The sequence below is a fragment of the Salmo salar genome, chromosome ssa23 (assembly GCF_905237065.1).
Source record: "Salmo salar chromosome ssa23, Ssal_v3.1, whole genome shotgun sequence".
NCBI lineage: Eukaryota > Metazoa > Chordata > Actinopteri > Salmoniformes > Salmonidae > Salmo > Salmo salar.
The window spans coordinates 29,321,432-29,341,812 of NC_059464.1; the positions used below are offsets into that span (position 1 = coordinate 29,321,432).

The following is a 20,381-nucleotide window of genomic DNA, read 5'->3' on the forward strand; positions in this document are numbered from 1 at the left end:
TTTGAACGTTTTGGATTGAATACAAGACTGGATATAGCACTAGAAATTGTGCATCAAGGTATCTGACAACTTGTGTTGAATTTGAAGGTATTTCCTTGCACAGCGAGGCATCTTGAGAAAGCCCTTTCAATCTGCCAGAATGTCAAACAGTCTGCAGGAGGCGACGTAGGCGTGGGAACATAATCAGTGTGTAAGCAATGCTAGACTGTAGATTGTCTTTGAGTTCCTTGTATTATACTGTTATCCAGTTCACCCAGTTCAAAGGTTTACACCTTCAATAGTTTTACAATTGTTTAACATGACCTGTGGTACACAGTACAAATACTATCTATAAAATGCTAACTTACTGCTCCACAAACACATTTGAAGAAAAGGGAGTGGTACCCAGGTGATCTTTGAACCTCAACATGTTCACACCAAACTAAACACACTGATATGCTCAGTCTTCCTTTATGTATACCAGTCTATCTTTATAGGGGCATTATATCTGGCCCTGGGCTTACAGAGGGAGGAGCTCCTAGGTATTTAGCTCTCATAGTTCCCACAGCCAAGCTCCTCAACAGTGAGGGAGATAGTTTTGCTGTCCTGCAGACGTATGAAAATGACACAAGGGACTGTTTGCTGGTTTGGAGGAGTATGGGGATTATTGTTGTGGTGTGCTTTATTTGGCCCCTGCACAGATGGCCAGAGCGCACCACAGAGACATCCAAACGGTAGGTATGACTATCTGTCTCAGAACCACCAGAGTGGTAAGGATCCTTGGCACAAAGGGCACCCCAGGATCCCTAGGAAGTACTGTGATACCTCATTCAACAACCAGTCAGCTGGAGCCATCACCCAGGTAATGCAGGGCTAAATAATAGAGCTTTGCAAAAGAAACCAATTTGCCTGCTATTTTCAACTACTAATGGAGGTTTAAGTTTGTGTCGAACAAAAATAGAAAAATGTATTAATGTGATGCACACAGAGATCACAGGGTACATAGACAAAGGGAGAGTGACTTCAAAAAATACAAAAATATTTATTGATTCCTCTCAAAAGGGAGCAAAAGGTCCAGACGACAGCACTTTTATACTTCAGTCTTCAGGTTGCGCGTCCTCCAGATCTGGGTTCAAATACATGTCTATTTGAGTATTTAAAAAAATGCAGTTATATGTAGTTTATTGGGTTGTCTCACAAGAATGTCATAGGTTCTTATCACAGGGTTACAGCAGTACTGTACTTTGGAATATAATCATTATGACACATGAAATATCGAAACATACACTACCCTTCAAAAGTTTGGGGTCAAAACACTAGTCTCAACGTCAACAGGCGACTCCGGGATGCTGGCCTTCTAGGCAGAGTTGCAAAGAAAAGGTTGCAAAGAAAAAGCCATATCTCAGACTGGCCAATAAAAAGAAAAGATTAAGATGGGCAAAAGACACTGGACAGAGGAACTCTGCGTAGAAGGCCAGCATCCCAGAGTCGCCTCTTCACTGTTGACGTTGAGACTGGTGTTTTGCGGGTACTATTTAATGAAGCTGCCAGTTGAGGACTTGTGAGGCGTCTGTTTCTCAACCTAGACACTCTAATGTATTTGTCCTCTTGCTCAGTTGTGCACCGGGGTCTCCCACTCCTCTTTCCATTCTGGTTAGAGCTAGTTTGCGCTCTTCTGTGAAGGGAGGAGTACACAGCGTTGTATGAGATCTTAAGTTTCTTGGCAATTTCTCGCATAGAATAGCCTTCATTTCTCAGAACAAGAATAGACTGACAAGTTTCAGAAGAAATGTCTTTGTTTCTGGCCATTTTGAGCTTGTAATCGAACCCACAATTGCTGATGCTCCAGATACTCAACTAGTCTAAAGGCCAGTTTTATTGCTTCTTTAATCAGAACAACAGTTTTCAGCTATGCTAACATAATTGCAAAAGGGTTTTCCAATGATAAATTTGCCTTTTAAAATTATAAACTTGGATTAGCTAACACAACGTGCCATTGGAACACAGGAGTGATGGTTGCTGATAATGGACCTCTGTACGACTATGTAGATATTCCATAAAAAATCTGCCGTTTCCAGCTACAATAGTAATTTACAACATTAACAACGTCTACACTGTATTACTGATCAATTCGATGTTATTTTAACGGACAAAAAATGAGCTTTTCTTTCAAAAACAAGAACATTTCTAAGTGACCCCAAACTTTTCAACGGTAGTGTACATTCACTCAATCACACCACAGTACAATACTATAATGCATTTCAAATATCCATACTGTACACAATATTACATTATCCTACAATATAATATCAAACACATTCTGTCTGGTGATAATAGGCTGGTCTAGACACGGAAGCTGTATTTGAGTATTTGTTATTTACAGTGCCTTTAGGAAGTATTCACCCCCTTGATCCCAAAGTGGGATTAAAATGGATTTAATTGTCATTTTTTGTCAACAATGTACACAAAATACTCTATATTGTCAAAGTGGAAGAAACATTTTAACATTAGAAAGAAATTATATGAAAAATAAAACACTAATATATCTTGATTAGATAAGTATTCATCCAATACATGTTAGAATCACTTTTTGTCACGAACGTGATGAGAGACGGACCAAGGCGCAGCGTGATTAGAGTTCCACATCTTTTAATAAACAGTGAAACTTCTACAAAACAATAAACCAACAACGAAACATGAAGGTAGTGGTGCTACATGCACATACACAAAACAATATCCCACAAAGCAGGAGGGAACAATGACACCTTAAGTATGATCCCCAATTAGAGACAACAAACATCAGCTGCCTCTAATTGGGAACCATACCAAGAGCACCAACATAGAAATCAAAAGACTAGAACACCCCTTAGTCACGCCCTGACCTACAGTGAGGGAAAAAAGTATTTGATCCCCTGCTGATTTTGTACGTTTGCCCACTGACAAAGAAATGATCAGTCTATAATTTTAATGGTAGGTTAATTTGAACAGTGAGAGACAGAATAACAACAAAAGAATCCTGAAAAACGCATGTCAAAAATGTTATAAAATGATTTGCATTTTAATGAGGGAAATAAGTATTTGACCCCTCTGCAAAACATGACTTAGTACTTGGTGGCAAAACCCTTGTTGGTAATCACAGAGGTCCGATGTTTCTTGTAGTTGGCCACCAGGTCCTCCACATCTCAGGAGGGATTTTGTCCCACTCCTCTTTGCAGATCTTCTCCAAGTCATTAAGGTTTCAAGGCTGACGTTTGGCAATTCGAACCTTCGGCTCCCTCCACAGATTTTCTATGGGATTAAGGTCTAGAGACTGGCTAGGCCACTCCAGGACCTTAATGTGCTTCTTCTTGAGCCACTCCTTTGTTGCCTTGGCCGTGTGCTTTGGGTCATTGTCATGCTGGAATACCCATCCACGACCCATTTTCAATGCCCTGGCTAAGGGAAGGAGGTTCTCACCCAAGATTTGACGGTACATGGCCCCATCCATCGTCCCTTTGATACGGTGAAGTTGTCCTGTCCCCTTAGCAGAAAAACACCCCCAAAGCATAATGTTTCCACCTCCATGTTTGACAGTGGGGATGGTGTTCTTGGGGTCATAGGCAGCATTCCTCCTCCTCCTCCAAACACGGCGAGTTTATGCCAAAGAGCTCCATTTTGGTCTCATCTGACCACAACACTTTCACCCAGTTGTCCTCTGAATCATGCAGATGTTCATTGGCAAACTTCAGACGGGCATGTATATGTGCTTTCTTGAGCAGGGGGACCTTGCGGGGGCTGCAGGATTTCAGTCCTTCACGGCGTAGTGTGTTACCAATTGTTTTCTTGGTGACTATGGTCCCAGCTGCCTTGAGATCATTGACAAGATCCTCCCGTGTAGTTCTGAGCTGATTCCTCACCGTTCTGGGCTGATTCCTCACTGATTCCTCACCGTCGCCGCCCCCAGCCAGACCCCGGATCCGGCCAATGGCGCCGGGCTGAACGCCGTGCCTGGACTGGGCATTGGCGCAGAGGAAGGCTCCAGCCTTGGAGGGGTACTGGATGCCGTGCCTGGACTGGGCACCGGCGCAGAGGAGGGCTCCGGCCATGGAGCTGGGTTGGACGCTGTGCCTGGACTGGGTACCGGCGCAGAGGAAGGCTTCGGCCATGGAGCTAGGTTGGCCGCCGTGCCTGGACTGGGCACCGGCGCAGAGGAAGGCTCCGGCCTTGGAGCGGGACTGGACACCGTGCCTGGACTGGGCACTGGCGCAGAGGAAGGCTCCGGCCTTGGAGCGGGACTGGACGCCATGCCTGGACTGGGCACCGGCGCAGAGGGAGGCTCCTGCCAGGGAGCGGGACTGGACACCGTGCCTGGACTGGGCATCGGCGCAGGTTGCACCTGACTGATGACACACTCCTCAGGTCGAGTGCGTGGAGCCGGCACAGGACGCTCCGGGCTGGAGAGGCACACTGGAGGCCTAATGTGTGGAGCCGGTACAGGTGGCACCGGACTGTTGACACGCACTTCAGGGCGAGTGCGGGGAGCTGGCACAGGACGTACTGGGCTGGGGAGGTGCACTGGAGGCCTGATGCGTGGAGCCGGCACAGGTGGCACCGGACTGGTGACACGCACTTCAGGACGAGTGCGGGGAGCAGGCACAGGACGTACCGGACTGGGGAGGCGCACTGGAGGCCTGGTGCGTGGAGCCGGCACAGGTGGCACCGGACTGGTGACAGGACGTACCGGACTGGGGAGGCGCACTGGAGGCCTGGTGCGTGGAGCCAGCACAGGTGGCACCGGACTGATGACATGCACTTCAGGGCGAGTGCGGGGAGCTGGCACAGGACGTACCGGGCTGGGGAGGCGCACTGGAGGCCTGGTGCGTGAAGCCGGCACAGGTGGCACCGGACTGGTGACACACACTTCAGGGTGAGTGCGGGGAGCAGGCACAGGACTCACCAGACTGCTGACAGGCTCTTCAGGTCGAATGCCGTGCAGAACACACCTACATAACATTTCTCTCCTCTCTTTCCCAACTTCTCCATCACCTCCCTGACGGTCTCTGGCTCTTCAGGGCGAGTGCGGGGAGCTGGCACAGATGGCACAGGACTGGTGTCACGCTCTTCAGCACGCCTGAGCTGCAGCATACTCCTCGCCAAAGTCATTCTCCGATATCCCTCCTCACACTGCTCCATCGACTCACAGGCGGGCTCTGGTGGGCTCTCTATGGTCAGGGCGTGACACCTTTGGCAGACATTACAGCTGTCAGTCTTTCTGGGTATGTCTCTAAGAGATTTCCACACCTGGATTGTGCAACATTTGCTCAGTATTCTTTTCAAAATTGTTCAAGCTCTGTGAAATTGGTTGTTGATTATTGCTAGACAACCATTTTCAGGTCTTGCCATAGATTTTCAAGCAGATTTAAGTATAAAACTGTAATTTGGTTACCCAGGAACATTCAATGTCTCCAGTGTAGATTTGACCTTGTGTTTTAGGTTATTGTCCTGCTGAAAGGTGAATTAATCTTCCAGTGTCTGGTAGAAGGCAGACTGAACCAGGTTTTGTGCTAAGCTCTATTTCTTTTTTATCCTGAGAAACTCTCCAGTCCTTAACCAATTACAAGCATACCCATAACATGATGCAGCCACCACTATGCTTAAAAATATTGGGAGTGGTACTCAGTAATGTGTTGGATTTGATTTTCCCCAAACATAACTGTAATGAACACAATGGAACACAGAGAGCTGGTTTCAAGCTCAGGGCACAGCAGGTGTTTATTGTAAAGGACCACAGGAGGAGGCAGGTAGCTGGGTCCTGGGTCCAGAAGGTCATACACAGGGGATCCAAAAAGGCTAAAGTACAGGCAGGGAATAGGCAAAAAGCTTCGTTAGTGAGGCAGGCAAAAACTATAATATGCGGGAGGAGTAAATTATGGGAAAACCAGCGCTCCGAATAGAAGTGTGTCACAAAAAAACAACACCTCACAATGATGGGGTGCAAAGAACTGTACTAAATAGTGTGTGATAATGACATAGAGGTGTGTGAACAGGTGATCAGAATTCAGGTCATTGGGATCTGGACAGTGAGCTGCGTTCAGGGGATCTATGTGTTTGAGAGTGTGAGCTGGAAAGTGGGCTGGAAAGTGAGCTGTGTTCAGGGGATCTACGTGTGTGAGAGTGTGAGTTGGAAGCAGACGTTACAATAACACTTTTTATTCAGGTCAAAAAGTTAATTGCTTTACCACATTTTTTTGCAGTATTACTTTAGTGCCTTGTTGCAAGTTTTGGAATACTTGTATTCTGTACAGGCTTCCATATTTTCACTCTGTCAATTAGGTTAGTATTGTGGAGTACCTACAATGTTGTTGATACATCCCCAGTTTTCTCCGAGCCATTCAATTCTGTAACTGTTTTAAAGCCGCCATTGGCCTCATGGTGAAATCCCTGAGTGGTTTCCTTCCGGCAACTGAGTTATGAAGGACGCCTGTATCTTTGTAGTGACTGGGTGTATTGGTACACCATCCAAAGTGTAATTAATAACTTCACCATGCTCAAATGGATATTTAATGTCTGCTTTTTTGTTTTTTTACATATCTACCAATAGGTGCCCTTCTTTGCGAGGCATTGGAAAACCTCCCTGGTCTTTGTTCTTGAATCTGTGTTTGAAATTCACTGCTCAACTGAGGGACCTTACAGATAATTGTATGTGTGGGGTACAAAGATGAGCTAGTATTTTAAAAATCATGTTAAAAACTGTTATTGCAAACAGAGTGAGTCCATGCAATTTATTATGCGACTTGTTAAGCTCATTTGAATACTTATTGACTCAAGACATTTCAGCATTACATTTCTTATTAATTTGTAAAAAATAAAACAAACATAATTTGACTTTGACATTATGGGGTATTGTGTTGTTACGTTCTAAGACTCAGAAGAAAGCATACAGCTGCAAAGACATCATATGAAGTCACAAGCACATATATTTATAACCTCCTTCCCAAACAGACCCCCCTTCTGTGTCTACGATGTTGCTGGGCAGGTGGTGTTATCACTCCAGAACCCTGGTACTCCTCCACGGAGCTCACCGTTTTTCTTATCAGTCAGGAGAGGCCTTGAGGTTAGGGAGTCAGTCCACTACATAATTGCTGTTCTCATACACAGAGCCAACACTTCTTTCTATTCTATGAAATTAGCCATCTATTCATACTAAGATAATATAATGATATAAAAAATATTGATAAAATATAATGATAGAAAACATATTAAGATATAAGACAGTGTTATAGGACAGTAATTTATGATCTATCAGCTCTAGCATGTGTCTCCTATCCAACCCTTATGGACAGGCTCCCTGTTTACTTTCCCTCTGGCCAAATACCATTGCACATAGATCATTCCATCAAATTGATAACACATTGATCACTAGGCCACTTATATAGTTATAAACATACTAAAATGTGTTTAAGTCAATTAGTCAGTTTCCAACAGTGTGTAGGCCAATGACAAAAAATCTCAGTTTAATACATTTTAAACTCAGCAAAATGTGGAAAAAAGTCAAGGAGTGTGAATACTTTCTCAAGGCACTGTAAACACTTTTTTCTGTGTATTTGACTATGTTCAAATACACATCCCAAAATAATACTTTTATTTTAGTATTTGAATGGTTATTTGAAAGCAAAACAAATAATAGACCAAATTGCATTCGAAAGTATTTTCAAATACTTATTTCAAATATTATTTTAAAATACCTGAGTTAAATGTATGGGAGTGTATTTGAGTCAGTGTATTTGAGTATTTCCAAATACATTCCAAGTATATTTCCAAATGCATTCCAATATTCAACTACTTGTTTTTTCAAATACAGGTTATCCAAAAACTTGTTTTCAAATGAATTGAAAAGTAATTGAAGTATATGAAATAGTACTTGAACCCAGGTCTTGTGTCCTCAAATGTTCCCCATTGTTCTTTGCTCATGTGTTGATTTAGTGGTAGAATATACCACACCTTGATTTACAACTCAAACAAGCAATGGTTTTGTATTGAAATCTCTGGAATTTCACAAGTGAAATGTGTCTGAGCAACTTACACAAAATGGGTTGCTTGGCAGGTCCATATTTACATTTAATTAATTATTATGGACTGCAAGATAGCAGATAAACAGTGTATATCCTCCTGACTAGGGTCTTGTTTCACCTTTCTTTAAAAAAAAAAAATTCTGCCAGTCCAAGCCTTCTTCACTTGAAGAATGTGCTAAATAAAAAGTCCAGGATGGGCCGAAACACGTAGCGCTATAGTACTGTTATTATTGACCAAAACGGATCTATATTTTCTATTTTAACTTTTTTGATAAGACAGTTTTGCATTCAAAAGGCTGCCTTACCTAATCTGACTTTTCCCCTCCATACAGAGGTGTGGCACTGGATACTACAGAGAGAGGACAGGGCCTCATAGGGGCCAGTGTGTACCCTGCAACTGTAACAGCCTGTCTAATGAATGTGACGAGCAAACAGGGAGATGTCTGGTGGGTTTCTGTCTCTCTGTGTCTATAAAAAAAGTGATTTTTCAGGGGTGCTGCAGCACCCTCAGCAGCCTTAATTGGTCCCACTGGGCAAAAACTGGTTAAATCAACCTTTTTCCACCGCCATTTCAACAACAAAATTCATTGTTATGATGTTGAATCAACGTCGAAAACTGATTGGATTTTCAAAAAGCAAACAACGTAAAGGAATTTCGTATTTTTTTTCACCCACCTTTTAACCTTTATCCAATGACATGGTGAATTTTTTTGTTGATATCACATTGAATTCATGTTAGTTGACAACTCAACTAAATGTAAATCAAAACTAGACCTTGAAATTATGTCTGTACCCAGTGGGGTACATACGCACACACACATAGCAGGATAGGTTTCTCCTGACTCACCAGTTAGGTAAACATATGCACTTTTTCTAACCCATGCTGATCCAGATGGATAAAAGTCATATCCACAGATTAGTTTTTATGCCAGACTTGACTAATTCTCAGTACTGTGCTACGACATCATGAACCATACCCCCAACATTCCACAAGCCTGCTTCAGTCATAAACAGAGAGGACACTTTATTTTCCAGAACTGTCAGTACAATACTGATGGGGATCGATGTGAGCGCTGCAAGGAAGGTTACTACGGCAATGCTGCCCAAAAGACCTGTCGTGGGTGTCCATGTCCCTTCAGAGCCAACAAGTCAGTTTCTACATGTCCATACACTCTGTTAATGTACAATTAGCTATGTGAGCACACTTGGTTTTACGTTCCCCGGATAAAATATTGGATGAAAACATATAATTACCATTTGGTACTCAAAAGCATTTATTTTCTCTTTGTGTAGTTTTGCAGTAGCATGTCTGGATATTGGTGCAAATGAAATCGAATGTTTGTGCAAACCTGGCTACACTGGAACCAGATGTGAGAGGTGTGTTTATGTGCTTTTTACAGTACATTTAAAAATGTCAATGTCATCTTACCGTAAATATATTTATAACAAAAGTCTATAACTTTCCTCTCCTCTTCCTCCTCCAATCTGGCAGGTGTGCCCCTGATTACTATGGTAACCCAATGATATATGGAGGCAGGTGCCAGCGATGCCACTGTGATGCTACCAGTACCTGTGACCATCTGACTGGAAGTAAGCTCAGGACCCACTTCAGCCGTGCAAGAATAGAGAAAATGATCTATGAATTAAAACAGGATGCCTCCTATATAACGATAAAGCTATAGGCTATAGATTGAAGAAATGCCTGCATGAAATGTCATGCTGATAATAGTTTGTCTTATTGTAGATTTGGTATAAGTGTTGCTCACTGTGTCTTCTGTCTCTAGAGTGTAAGAAGCCTGATGATCCCGGCACAAATGACCAATGCATAGGTTTGTGAAGCACACAGTAATACACATTCTCAATGTATAGTGAGCTATTGTCTGTTGTTGCCAGCATGATTCATATTGCATTTCCTCTCATCCTATTAGACCAAACTAAATGATCTGCTCTTCCTCTCTTTGTGGTCAGAGTGTGACAGCTGTACTCAGGCCTTACTGAATGATTTGGAAAATATGGATGATGGGCTGGAATTGCTAAGGCAGCAGCTTCAGGGCATTGCTTACAACAGCTCACCAGCCAACCTTAACCAGCTGGAAGGTGCCATTAATGAAACAAAGGTCATTTAACACGGTCTTACTGAGGCGCTCTATATATTTGAACACCAAATGGTGTATAATGTACACAATTTAACAAGATGATCACTCCCCTTTGGTATACTCTTGCAGGCTCTGGTTGGAAGGTACAGCACTATTGTGGATGCTCAGGGTCCAAAGGTCAATCTGCTGGAAGCAGAAGTTATGAGTCTGGATCAGGACATAAGCCTACTGGAAGACAAGGTGCCTGAGGCCTGCTATCCATAATCAGATGTCAGATGTAATCCGTTTTTTTTCCAGAAAAACTATATCCTTTTTACTTGTGTGATCTTACTCTCTCTAGGCAAGTTACACTCTCTCAGATGCTGAGAATGTCTTGGTGAAAGTGATCCAAACCAAACAGAGAGCCGAGGATTTTATCCCTAAAGCTCAAGATCTTCTAATGAATATAGAAGGTAAACTGTTATTGAAAGTGTTTCAATATGATAATATAATGATACGTCATTGTCATGATAATCCCCACCTCTCTTTTTTTCCTCTCAGATCTCCTTCGACAGCTGAGTGAGGCTAATTCTAGTGTAAACAACATCACTGTGGGAGTGGAGGAGGTAGCCAGGATGATGAAGGTGGTGCAGCGCATGGTGAAGGAGATGAGACAGCTTGGCTGCAGTAACCAGACAGAGAAGGCTGCCAGGGAGCAAGAGGGCGCTCACAAACGTGAGACAGGGGCCTTTTGGCTTAGTCTATAGTCACTTATAGTACAGGGCAGCACTTAAATGATCACACTATTGAATAATAAAGGTTATACATTATCAATGTGACACAAATTCTTGACTCACTGTGTATGATAGATATGATTCAAAACGCAAAGTGTAATGCATGTGTCTCTCTCAGTCTTGGACTTCATCAAGAACAATATGTCAGCTCCATTAGACGACAACCAGGCTGTAGCCAATGAGACGGCACAGTCCCTGATGACGTCGGTCTCTGCGTTGAGTGATCTGGCCGTGGCTGTGGCAGAAGCAGACAATACAGTTAACAGGACACGGAGCCTCAACTTCAACAGTACTGACTTCCTAAGAATCCTGACGGTAATGTCAAACACTGAAGTGTAAAATCTGTGAAATATGTCGTAGATCTCAGATACAATACAAAAAAAGTTCTCTACCTTTTTCTGAACATGACAAATACCAAATCATGTCTCAAGTTTCTGTGTTTGACAAGGGGTAATCACTGTTTTCTCTCTATATGTACATTTTCTAGCAACTAAGTGGTGAGCTGGAGAGGAAACGTGATTCAGTCCTTCCTGAAATGAATATGACCAAAGATAAACTGAAGAATATCACAGGCCTTTTGGAAATGATGAAGGAGATGAAAAAGGTATGAAGCAGATGAATTCAAATCGTTTCCAGTGGAAATTCCTATCTCTCTTATTGTGAAGGAGGCATTCAAAATATCATTTAAATCTTTCAGGAATATGAGCACCTTGCAGCCGAGATAGATGGAGCAAAGCCCAATCTAACCAAGAGGCTGAATGATATCGCTAAAGCCAAACAGAAGGAGGGCATTGTTGTCATGGCAGAGGAGCATGCAGAGGAACTAAACAGACTGGCAATGGAACTACAAATGTAGGTTGACAGAGCAAGGTCATTAGGTTATACCCCACAGATATGTCCTATGTTGAGACCTTTGTGTGTTCGTGTCTCTATGGGCTAGTATGGGCCACTGTGAGCACTGTATTCCTTGTTATTGCAGGGCAGTGCATAATGCCACCAACAGCTCTGACCTGCAGCATGCTTCAGAAAGCACGGGAGCCTACAGCAGCATCATAAAAGCCATTGAAGAGGCAGAGATGGCGGCCAACCAATCCAAAGAGGCATCCGACAAAGCTCTGAAGGTGATTATTATACTGGTCTGGATGCTACAGCCACCATTAACTTCAAATTCACAACAACATTGAAAATACAGTTAACATACAATCAATAAGTATTTCACATATCTCCAGTAACTTCTATATGTTTCAGGATGTGGAGGAGCAAGGTCTGACCAACAGGTCTGAGGAACTAAAGCATAATGCAAGTAGCTTACTGACAGAGGCCCTGAATGCTGAGAAGGACCTCAGAGGTGTAGTAATCATCCCAATATTTGCTTTTCTAATGACACTAAAGCTACAATAGAAACAAGAATGGATCATGTTATTTACCCCTTCTCAATCCTTCCAGGACATTATATGAGGCAAAGGCTTTGTTATTTGATGTTGAAGAAAGCTATGCACTTTGAACTTGTTAACAGTTTTGTTGGAGGCCAAAACACACTGCAGGATACTGTATGCCCTCGATAAAACACATTCCGTTGTCTCCTTCTGATGTCTCCTTCTGATATCTCCTTCTGGTATTATCTTATCATATATTACCACTTATCCCCTCCAAAAAAATGTACACACAGAGACCTCAGCCAAAGTTGACAACCACAAGCAACGTGTTGGTCAGACCAAGAACAAAAGAAAGATGCTGAGAAAAGATGCTCTCGCAGTTACAGAGAATCTTAAAGAGATTCAAAGAGGTTTGTGTATACAAGATGAAAGATTATGCTTGTGTTTTAATAACAACGCCATGGAATCGATGAGAATGACAGTTTACACATTCTGTGCCACAACATGACCATACTTATGTTATTCACGTACACTATTTGTTTGTGTTTCAGATGACATTGGGAAGCTCATAGACTCTGCCAAAGCAACTGTCAACGCTGCCAATAACACAGTCAATGACGTAACAGACAGACTAAATGATATCAGCTTGGCACATATAATGCTTCCTAATGTCAGTTCAAACATTGGCAGTGTGCTCGATGAGGTTGGCAATGAATGTAAGTACTCATGTCAGACACACAGTACATCTATCCTGTCATGGTATTGAAATTAACCTTCCTCTAATTCTAATCTAAATTCTAACTCTTTACTCTTTAAATTCAAATCCAACTTCAGATTCTTGAATTGAATTTGAATTAATGATACAAAGGGAAAGTGAAAAGAAAGTAGTTGGTTGGAGCTGTTTTTCTTTCTCTCCTGACTGGTACAGTGAAGAAATTGAACGAGACATGGCCTACTTTGGAAGACACCCTCAGCAGGGTAAAAAACCTGTGCTCCCAGGCTTCCCCTAGTGTCAGTATGACAGACAGCATCAGGAGAATCAAGGACGTGATAGAGGAGGCCAGAGACATTGTCAAAAGGGTGACACCACCTAAAACACTATAGATTCTTCATTCTATTTTGATCGTTTTCCTATGAACCTTTGTCCTTACATTTTGTCCTTTCTTGACCAAACGTGATCACTCCAACCATTACACAATTTTTCTTAGGTCTTTTAGACTGGCTGTATCTGGCTGTCTGTCATATTGAATGTCCATTATTCCTCTCTTGGTGTCTCTCCCCAGCTCTCTATCGGCATGACCTTCAATGGGAAGGGTCACATTGAGCTCCGCCCCCCCACCAATGTTGAGGATTTGAAGGCGTTTACAGCTGCTGAACTTCTTCTCAACCTCCAGGAGACCAAGCCCACTAGGGGGGACCGCAGCCGTAGGCGCAGACAGAACACACAGGATGACAGAAACCTCTTTGTGCTCTATCTCGGCAACAAGGACGTAAGTGGGCCATCTGAGTAAATAGTGTAGTCATAATATCCTAGAGCGTTAATCTTGGAATTTCAATTGATTCCCTAACTATTTTCATACATTTTGTATTGGAGATGCTCAGTATTTTTTTAACTTTCATTTATGGCTTGTTTCCCCCGTTCCAGTCATCCAAAGACTTCATTGGAATGGCTGTAAAGAATAACACTCTCCGCTGTGTATACAAGCTGGGTGGAGTCATACATGAGTTGAACACCGACCACATAACCAGAGCCAAAGTGAACTCCACTGTTTTTGACAAGGTCGTCTTTAACAGGTACACCTCTTGATGATATGGGACAGTTTGCCCAATGATGGAAACAGCTCCCTTGTAATCCCCACTGTGTTTGTCTCCTATATCTCTAGAGTTTACCAAGATGCTGAGCTCAGTGTCACACACAGGTTCCCATCACAGCCTGTCGATGTGTCTAAGGAGAGTAACCGGCCCAACACGACAGTTGGCCTCCTCAACCTGGACACCAACAGTGTGGTCTTCTACGTAGGCGGCTATCCTGATGCCTTCACTGTAATTACATTCCTCTATCCCTTTGCCTCCCAGGTGTTCTGTGCTTCTGCATCATGCTCATTGTTGATTGTTGAAATCAGAAGTACACTGTAGACATCATCAGGACCAGACCAGTCTTATTCTCCCTATTCAAGTATTGTTTTATTTCATTATGCCCTTCTCTCATTAGCCTCCAGTGGAGCTGCGCTACCCCAAATACTGTGGAGCCATAAAACTGTCTACTATCAATGGTCAATTCTTTAGTCTGTACAACTTCAAGAATGCCATCAACGTAGACAAACAGTCATATATAAAGTAAGAACCAACAAAAGGGACCATCACCTTGATTATAAATCTATAAAAGATGCCATACTGTACGGAATGGTGAATGCTGTCCACATTTTCTAATTTAGCCTGTTATGCTCTGTACCATGACCATACATGAAAAAACATCTTTCTGCTTCAGTGTCAGAATGTATCATGCAATTCCTTCCTTCTTTCAGGGTTAGTGTTAGTCTACAGTCAACAGTGCCTTATTATTTTGACGGCACTGGTTACGGTTTGGTTACGGCCATTAAAGAAATTAAAACCCCGAAAAGAGGAGTGCTCAAGTTCCACACAAACAGCCAGGTGGAGAATGCAATACTGTTTTATAAAGGAAATGAGGTATGTATATTTTGTCCATTCATATATCTGATGTCAGTTAAAAATATTCATTCAGAATCACACACAGAAACGATTGAATAATTAGTACATGTAAATGAATTAAAAATCTGGTTTACAATGTAAGTCGTGTAATCAATCAAGCTTACAATTTCATCAAGTAGATACAGGAACATCAATGTATTGCAGTTGGACATTAATAGTCCTTATTGAGATTTTATGGTTGGTGTGTGTAGAGCAATGTCTTCATTCACTTGTTTGTTGTATTTCACAGGATTCGTACACTAGTGTTACTGTGGAGAGAGGTTATGTTGTGGTGCAGGGAAGACAAGGCACCCAAGTCCTCAATGCCAAGAGTACTAGAAAAGTTTCACTCAATGTAAGATAGTGTCAGGGACTTACTGTACGGTTTAGTTTTATCTGCATAAACCTTTTTTTTTAAAGTTCTGCTTTCTCTCTTAGAATGAACAATTTGTAATAGTCATGGATACAACATTTAAAGTACATGTGACTGGAGTACAAACTGAGATTATCAAAATAGACAACATCATGGAAAGTTTAAAACATTTCTACATTGGGGGTCTACCAGCGTCATTACGAAAAAGGTACAACACTCTGTGAATAGGCTTTCTGTCATAATCTCTTGCAAGGGATACATGCATTTTCCTGGAATGTCAATTATACAATTATCCATGTCATGTCTTTTCTTTCAGAGATAATGTCACAACCCCACCATTCAGAGGATGTATAGATAATGTGATTTTACAATCTAAGGAGATTGAGTTTAACACGACAATTGGTGTCAGTGTTGGATGCCCAACCTCGCTTTTGGTAAACCATCTCTCATTTTGTAAATACGTTTCAGACTGCACAATGTGGAGGATGTTCTAGTTCTAGAATTTTCATGTACAATGTGTTTTCTTTTCAGGGTGTTCGTGAGGCTACTTTCCACCCTGGTGGCTCCCTCTCAGTGGACCCACAGGATTTCTGGACCAACCCTGTGGCCATGGTTTCTTTGGGGTTCAGGACCATGGAGAATAAAGGTGTTCTTCTCAGGACCAGCGAAGAGGTCGGTCCACTATTCAATAATGGTTGAAGAGTCTCTCACAGAGAGCCTCATTCAAAGGCTGCTCTCTGTGTGTCATATTTTAACCTCAAACAGTAGTAAAAGGATCAAAATTATTTATCAAAATGAATTTAACAGTTTTGTTTTACAATTATACACTTTTTGTAAACAATATCATCACACCATTTCTTTATCGATCAGCGTCATGGATACCAGCTCTCATTGGTTGATGGCTATGTGATGTTTTACTTTGATGAAAATGCCTTGAAGTCTACCAAGACATACAATGATGGAAGATGGCACTACTTGACTGCATTAAGGAATGGCACACAGTAAGGCATTTTTATTTTCATTGGTCAAGCCGTGCAGAGATGTTTCTCATCTGAAATTGAAATAAACTCTACAATGTTATTGTTGGTTTGTTCCACACACCCACACACAGACATAACAAAAGCTCTGTGATTTCCTTAGATTGGAGTTGAGGGTTGATAACGGTGATTTGGGCCAGCATCAAACCACCCCCCAAGTCAAGCCCAATGAACAGCAGGTTGTGTTGGGAGGAGAGACCTTCAGGGGCTGCCTGGCTAACCTTCATATCAGGAGGTCTGATTCAAAAATGCAACACTATAGTCACACTATAGTTATAACGGTAAAAAATGTGAAAAACTCAACTTCTATGAGGTGATATTATGATTCAACATTGTGGTCATTCCAATTCGTGACAATTTGAGGAAAACTGATCTTACTACGACTGAGATATGTGGTTGTCTCATCAAGCTAGGTTAAGATCAATGCACAGACTGTAAGTCACTCTGGATAAGAGCGTCTGCTAAATGACTAAAACGTTAAAAAAAAAAGAATTTTAAATGTGTTTAAATTATTATCAGCTACATTGTTTTCTCTAATTAATTAAGTCAGTTGTGGAAAGTAAAAATAACTGATGATGTGTTTTTTTGTCATTCTATCTGTTTGTGCTCTGACACAGGCCTGAAGAAAGCTTTATTCCTGCTGACTTCAGCTCATTCACCCAGAAGGGAGATGTGATCCTGGGGATGTGCAGACTACAGCCCCCTCCTCAGGCCATATGGGAGCCAGCAGGCCTTCAAGAGAGGCCCAAGAAATCCAAACCAGTGAGTATGGGAATATTTCCCAAAGTTGATTCAAGCGTATGTTAACCATCAGGCTATTCATGGTAAAAGTGTGCAGTAAGGGATATGTTGGCTCTTTTCGTTTTCCTGTAAAGTTTAAGGCTCTCACTCAAGCGACAGCGGTGTAACTTTGGTTTGGTCTTGAAGCACAACTTCTAAAATAGCCAAGAGATAACTTCAAATGATCAAAATCAAATTTTCGCCGAAATATTTTACAGGCTTGTAATGCTGCAGTGAACTGGTCCTTTATTATTCATGTCAGTACTGATAGTTTTGTCATCGTATTACTATGTAATACAATTGTATAATACAGTAATTACAAAGTAACTACACAAGAATAGAGCAACTTCATGTACAATATTACTGTATTGGTACATTAGTCATGTGTATCCTCTCCCCCACCCCCCTCTATCTGGCTGAAGAGATCTGGTGCTGTGCATACTGAGTGCAGACTGCCCAAAGTGTCTGACCCCCAGGCCTACCAGCTAACTGGGGCTGCTAGCTGGCTCAGTTACATCATCGCACCTGAAGAACTTAATTTCAGGTACAGCAGGTCAAATGCTGGTCCTCGTATCCACATTCCATTAAAAAAAACATTCTCTGCAGATTTATTTTTCTATTATTTAACCGTTATAAGACCTATGAAACAGACAATCCGATTCTAAATCTGTGGCTTGCTTGTTCCTCTTGCTAGGCCTCACTTCTCCCTGGAGATCAGAACCAGGTCATCTGCGGGGCTGTTGCTCCATGTCTCAGGGAACGGGGACATCTCCCAAGTCTCTCTGTACATGACCAACGGCAAGATCAAACTCTCACTGGGGAAGGACAGAGTCATCCACAACAAGAATAAGAGCAATGATGGAAGATGGCATACAGTAAGCTGTCTAATAACTGTTGAGATATCAGGTCTCAATATTAGGATAATTAAATGAAGTCATAATAATCATTTTTAGTTTCAGGTCATTCTAAATAGTGCAAAATGTACACTGTACCTCACAGCCACAGCTGAGAGATTTATAAGTGTAAAGCAGTTGATAAGTGGCCTGTCTGTGTGCAGGTAATGGTCAGTGTGGAGAAGAACACTTTCCACCTGGTCGTGGATGGTTTCCGTGTGCCTGATGGTATTCTACCTGCAGAGGAGGGTTCCTCCTTAGCCCTGCAGAACCCGGTCTATCTGGGCAGTGACCCTGCCTCCAAAACCTCTTGGGCTCAGGTAAGCAAGCAGACACAGACTGTAACAGCGTCTAAACAAACCAGACACAACACAATGTGAGGGTGTGATTGTGATTCTCCTGTAGGTTTGTATCTGGTGCATAATTACCATATTTACTATGACATCTATATTTACATCCTGGAAAATGTGTGCTTGGTTTTAAAATGATGTCCATCTGTATCTCTCTCAGGGTGACTCTCTTCCCAAGAAGAGTGTGATTGGCTGTATACGCCATTTCAAAGTGTACAATGTTCTGGTTGGTGAACCAGCCGCCAATCACGGGGCCCCGCCCTGCTTTGATGGGGCAACAGAGGCTGGGGCATACTTTGCTGGCACAGGACATGTGGTCTTAGGTGTGGACTTTATATATTCATTAACAAAAAATACTACAATTGTGGTGTCTTAGTTGTGAGCATTATTGCTTGAATTAATCATTTAATTCATCCAATAACTCTGACAAAGATACTTTGTGTTTTAGATAAGTTCTTTACTGTGGGCTCCCGTTTTGAGCTGACCTTTGAGGCTCGCCCACGGAACACTACAGGCCTCCTCTTCCATGCCAGGGGTCGTCATAGGAACAGCCTAAGTGTCTTCATGAGGAAAAACAAGGTTCTTTTAAACCTCATCAACTTGTATATGGGACTGTGGAGTTGGATACAGTGTAAGCCTGAAGTATATTGAAATGTGTGGAAAACTTTGGAATATCATTTTTGCTCTGAATCTCAGGTGGAGGTCCACGTGAATGATGGGTTAGGTGACTACAGTGCATCTGTGACACCTCAACAAAACCTGTGTGATGGCACATTCCATGTTATTGCAGGTACATATCCCTCTCACATCAACCATTGATTTATCCTCATACAGTACAGATACCAGCATATTTTTTACAAGGACTTGGAAGGATCTTCTAATAGCCAGTCCATCTACTGTATTCCTCAGTGTCCAAACAGAACAATGTAGTCCAACTGAACGTGGACTCAGAGTCTCAGCGTACGGTCGGGCCTTCCCACTCCTCCTACACAATGACTAAGGATTCCCTCTACATTGGTGGCATGTCCGGTAAATTCATTCAGCAACACTACCCATTGCATCTCATTAAAAAATCCTCTCTGAATCAAAACACTTTCCAAAAATTGGTAGAGCATGTCAAACCTTGATGAACAGCTTCTGACAGTTCTATAAACACATCAATATGACTTTTATGCTTTCCCCCCTATACAGGCACATCAAAGCATAAAGGAGTGCCAATCTCTTCTTCGTTTGTTGGCTGCTTGCGGCACATAAAGGTCAATAAAAAGCCTGTTGTTTTTAAGACAGCCTCCAGTGTGGTCGGCCCTGTGAACATCAATGAATGCCCAGCAGACTAAGGGGATGAAATCAATGAGTGTTGCCCCAGATGACCTAATTCGCTGAACCACTGAGTTTATCTGTCTATGACTCAGCGGTTAACAGCTGCAAATATATGTAATAGATAGACACTCACCTCTTCATGTGCAAATTATACCACTGGAGGGCACTGCAGTGCTCTTATTACTGTGTTGGCTTTGCAAGGTAATTCACACTGTTGGGGTTTAAGACAATGTTTTCAGTGTTTCATGAATTGAACATTCACACCTTTTAAATTACAGTGACAGTGACTTTGATGTATTCTATGAATGAACAGGAAGAAATACCTCTCAAGATGAGCTGGAACACAAATGTTATCCCTAGTGAGGCTAAAATATAATTGATATTATTTCAAAAACCATGTCTCACGTTGATCAGTCTACAGTTTTCATTTCAATGAAATTACCAATGTGGAATAGACGTGAATTGATTTTTGTGTCCAGTGGGTTGCTGCTGTAAAAATGAAATTGCAATTGCACAATCCGTTTCAATATACTAAAAGTTAAGGTTTAACCAAATGCTTGTAAAATACAATAAAAGGAATACCAAACTTAACGCCTGACCAATGTTCCCAATATTATGATTGGACTAAACTCCCATTGACATGC

The 20,381-nt window shown here is 42.0% G+C and overlaps 1 protein-coding gene across 1 annotated transcript; it reads left to right on the forward strand.

Annotated features, from left to right (window-relative positions):
* The first annotated feature begins 506 nt into the window (after window positions 1-506).
* On the forward strand, window positions 507-20,328 carry lama3 (laminin, alpha 3). The gene is made up of 38 exons (XM_014169575.2): window positions 507-841; window positions 8,363-8,476; window positions 9,066-9,178; window positions 9,324-9,407; window positions 9,523-9,620; window positions 9,815-9,859; window positions 9,999-10,147; window positions 10,256-10,366; window positions 10,467-10,578; window positions 10,667-10,840; window positions 11,018-11,214; window positions 11,387-11,503; window positions 11,597-11,751; window positions 11,879-12,020; window positions 12,148-12,247; window positions 12,569-12,685; window positions 12,827-12,991; window positions 13,204-13,355; window positions 13,559-13,765; window positions 13,921-14,069; window positions 14,159-14,318; window positions 14,488-14,612; window positions 14,801-14,963; window positions 15,235-15,339; window positions 15,423-15,565; window positions 15,674-15,791; window positions 15,889-16,029; window positions 16,228-16,358; window positions 16,498-16,629; window positions 17,012-17,156; window positions 17,597-17,718; window positions 17,869-18,049; window positions 18,232-18,387; window positions 18,578-18,740; window positions 18,866-18,996; window positions 19,114-19,207; window positions 19,327-19,446; window positions 19,609-20,328. The coding sequence occupies exons 1-38, from the start codon at window positions 596-598 to the stop codon at window positions 19,752-19,754; spliced, it is 5,223 nt and encodes a 1,740-aa protein (XP_014025050.2). The 5' UTR covers window positions 507-595; the 3' UTR covers window positions 19,755-20,328.
* The last annotated feature ends 53 nt before the right edge of the window (window positions 20,329-20,381 follow it).

Bases quoted from the DNA above. Each gene is read 5' to 3' on its own strand.
- lama3 (XM_014169575.2), top strand. From the start codon at position 596: ATGAAAATGACACAAGGGACTGTTTGCTGGTTTGGAGGAGTATGGGGA. The intron at 9,860-9,998 runs GTTTGTGAAGCA...CTTTGTGGTCAG, and splicing joins CACAAATGACCAATGCATAG to AGTGTGACAGCTGTACTCAG. The intron at 10,367-10,466 runs GTGCCTGAGGCC...TACTCTCTCTAG, and splicing joins TAAGCCTACTGGAAGACAAG to GCAAGTTACACTCTCTCAGA.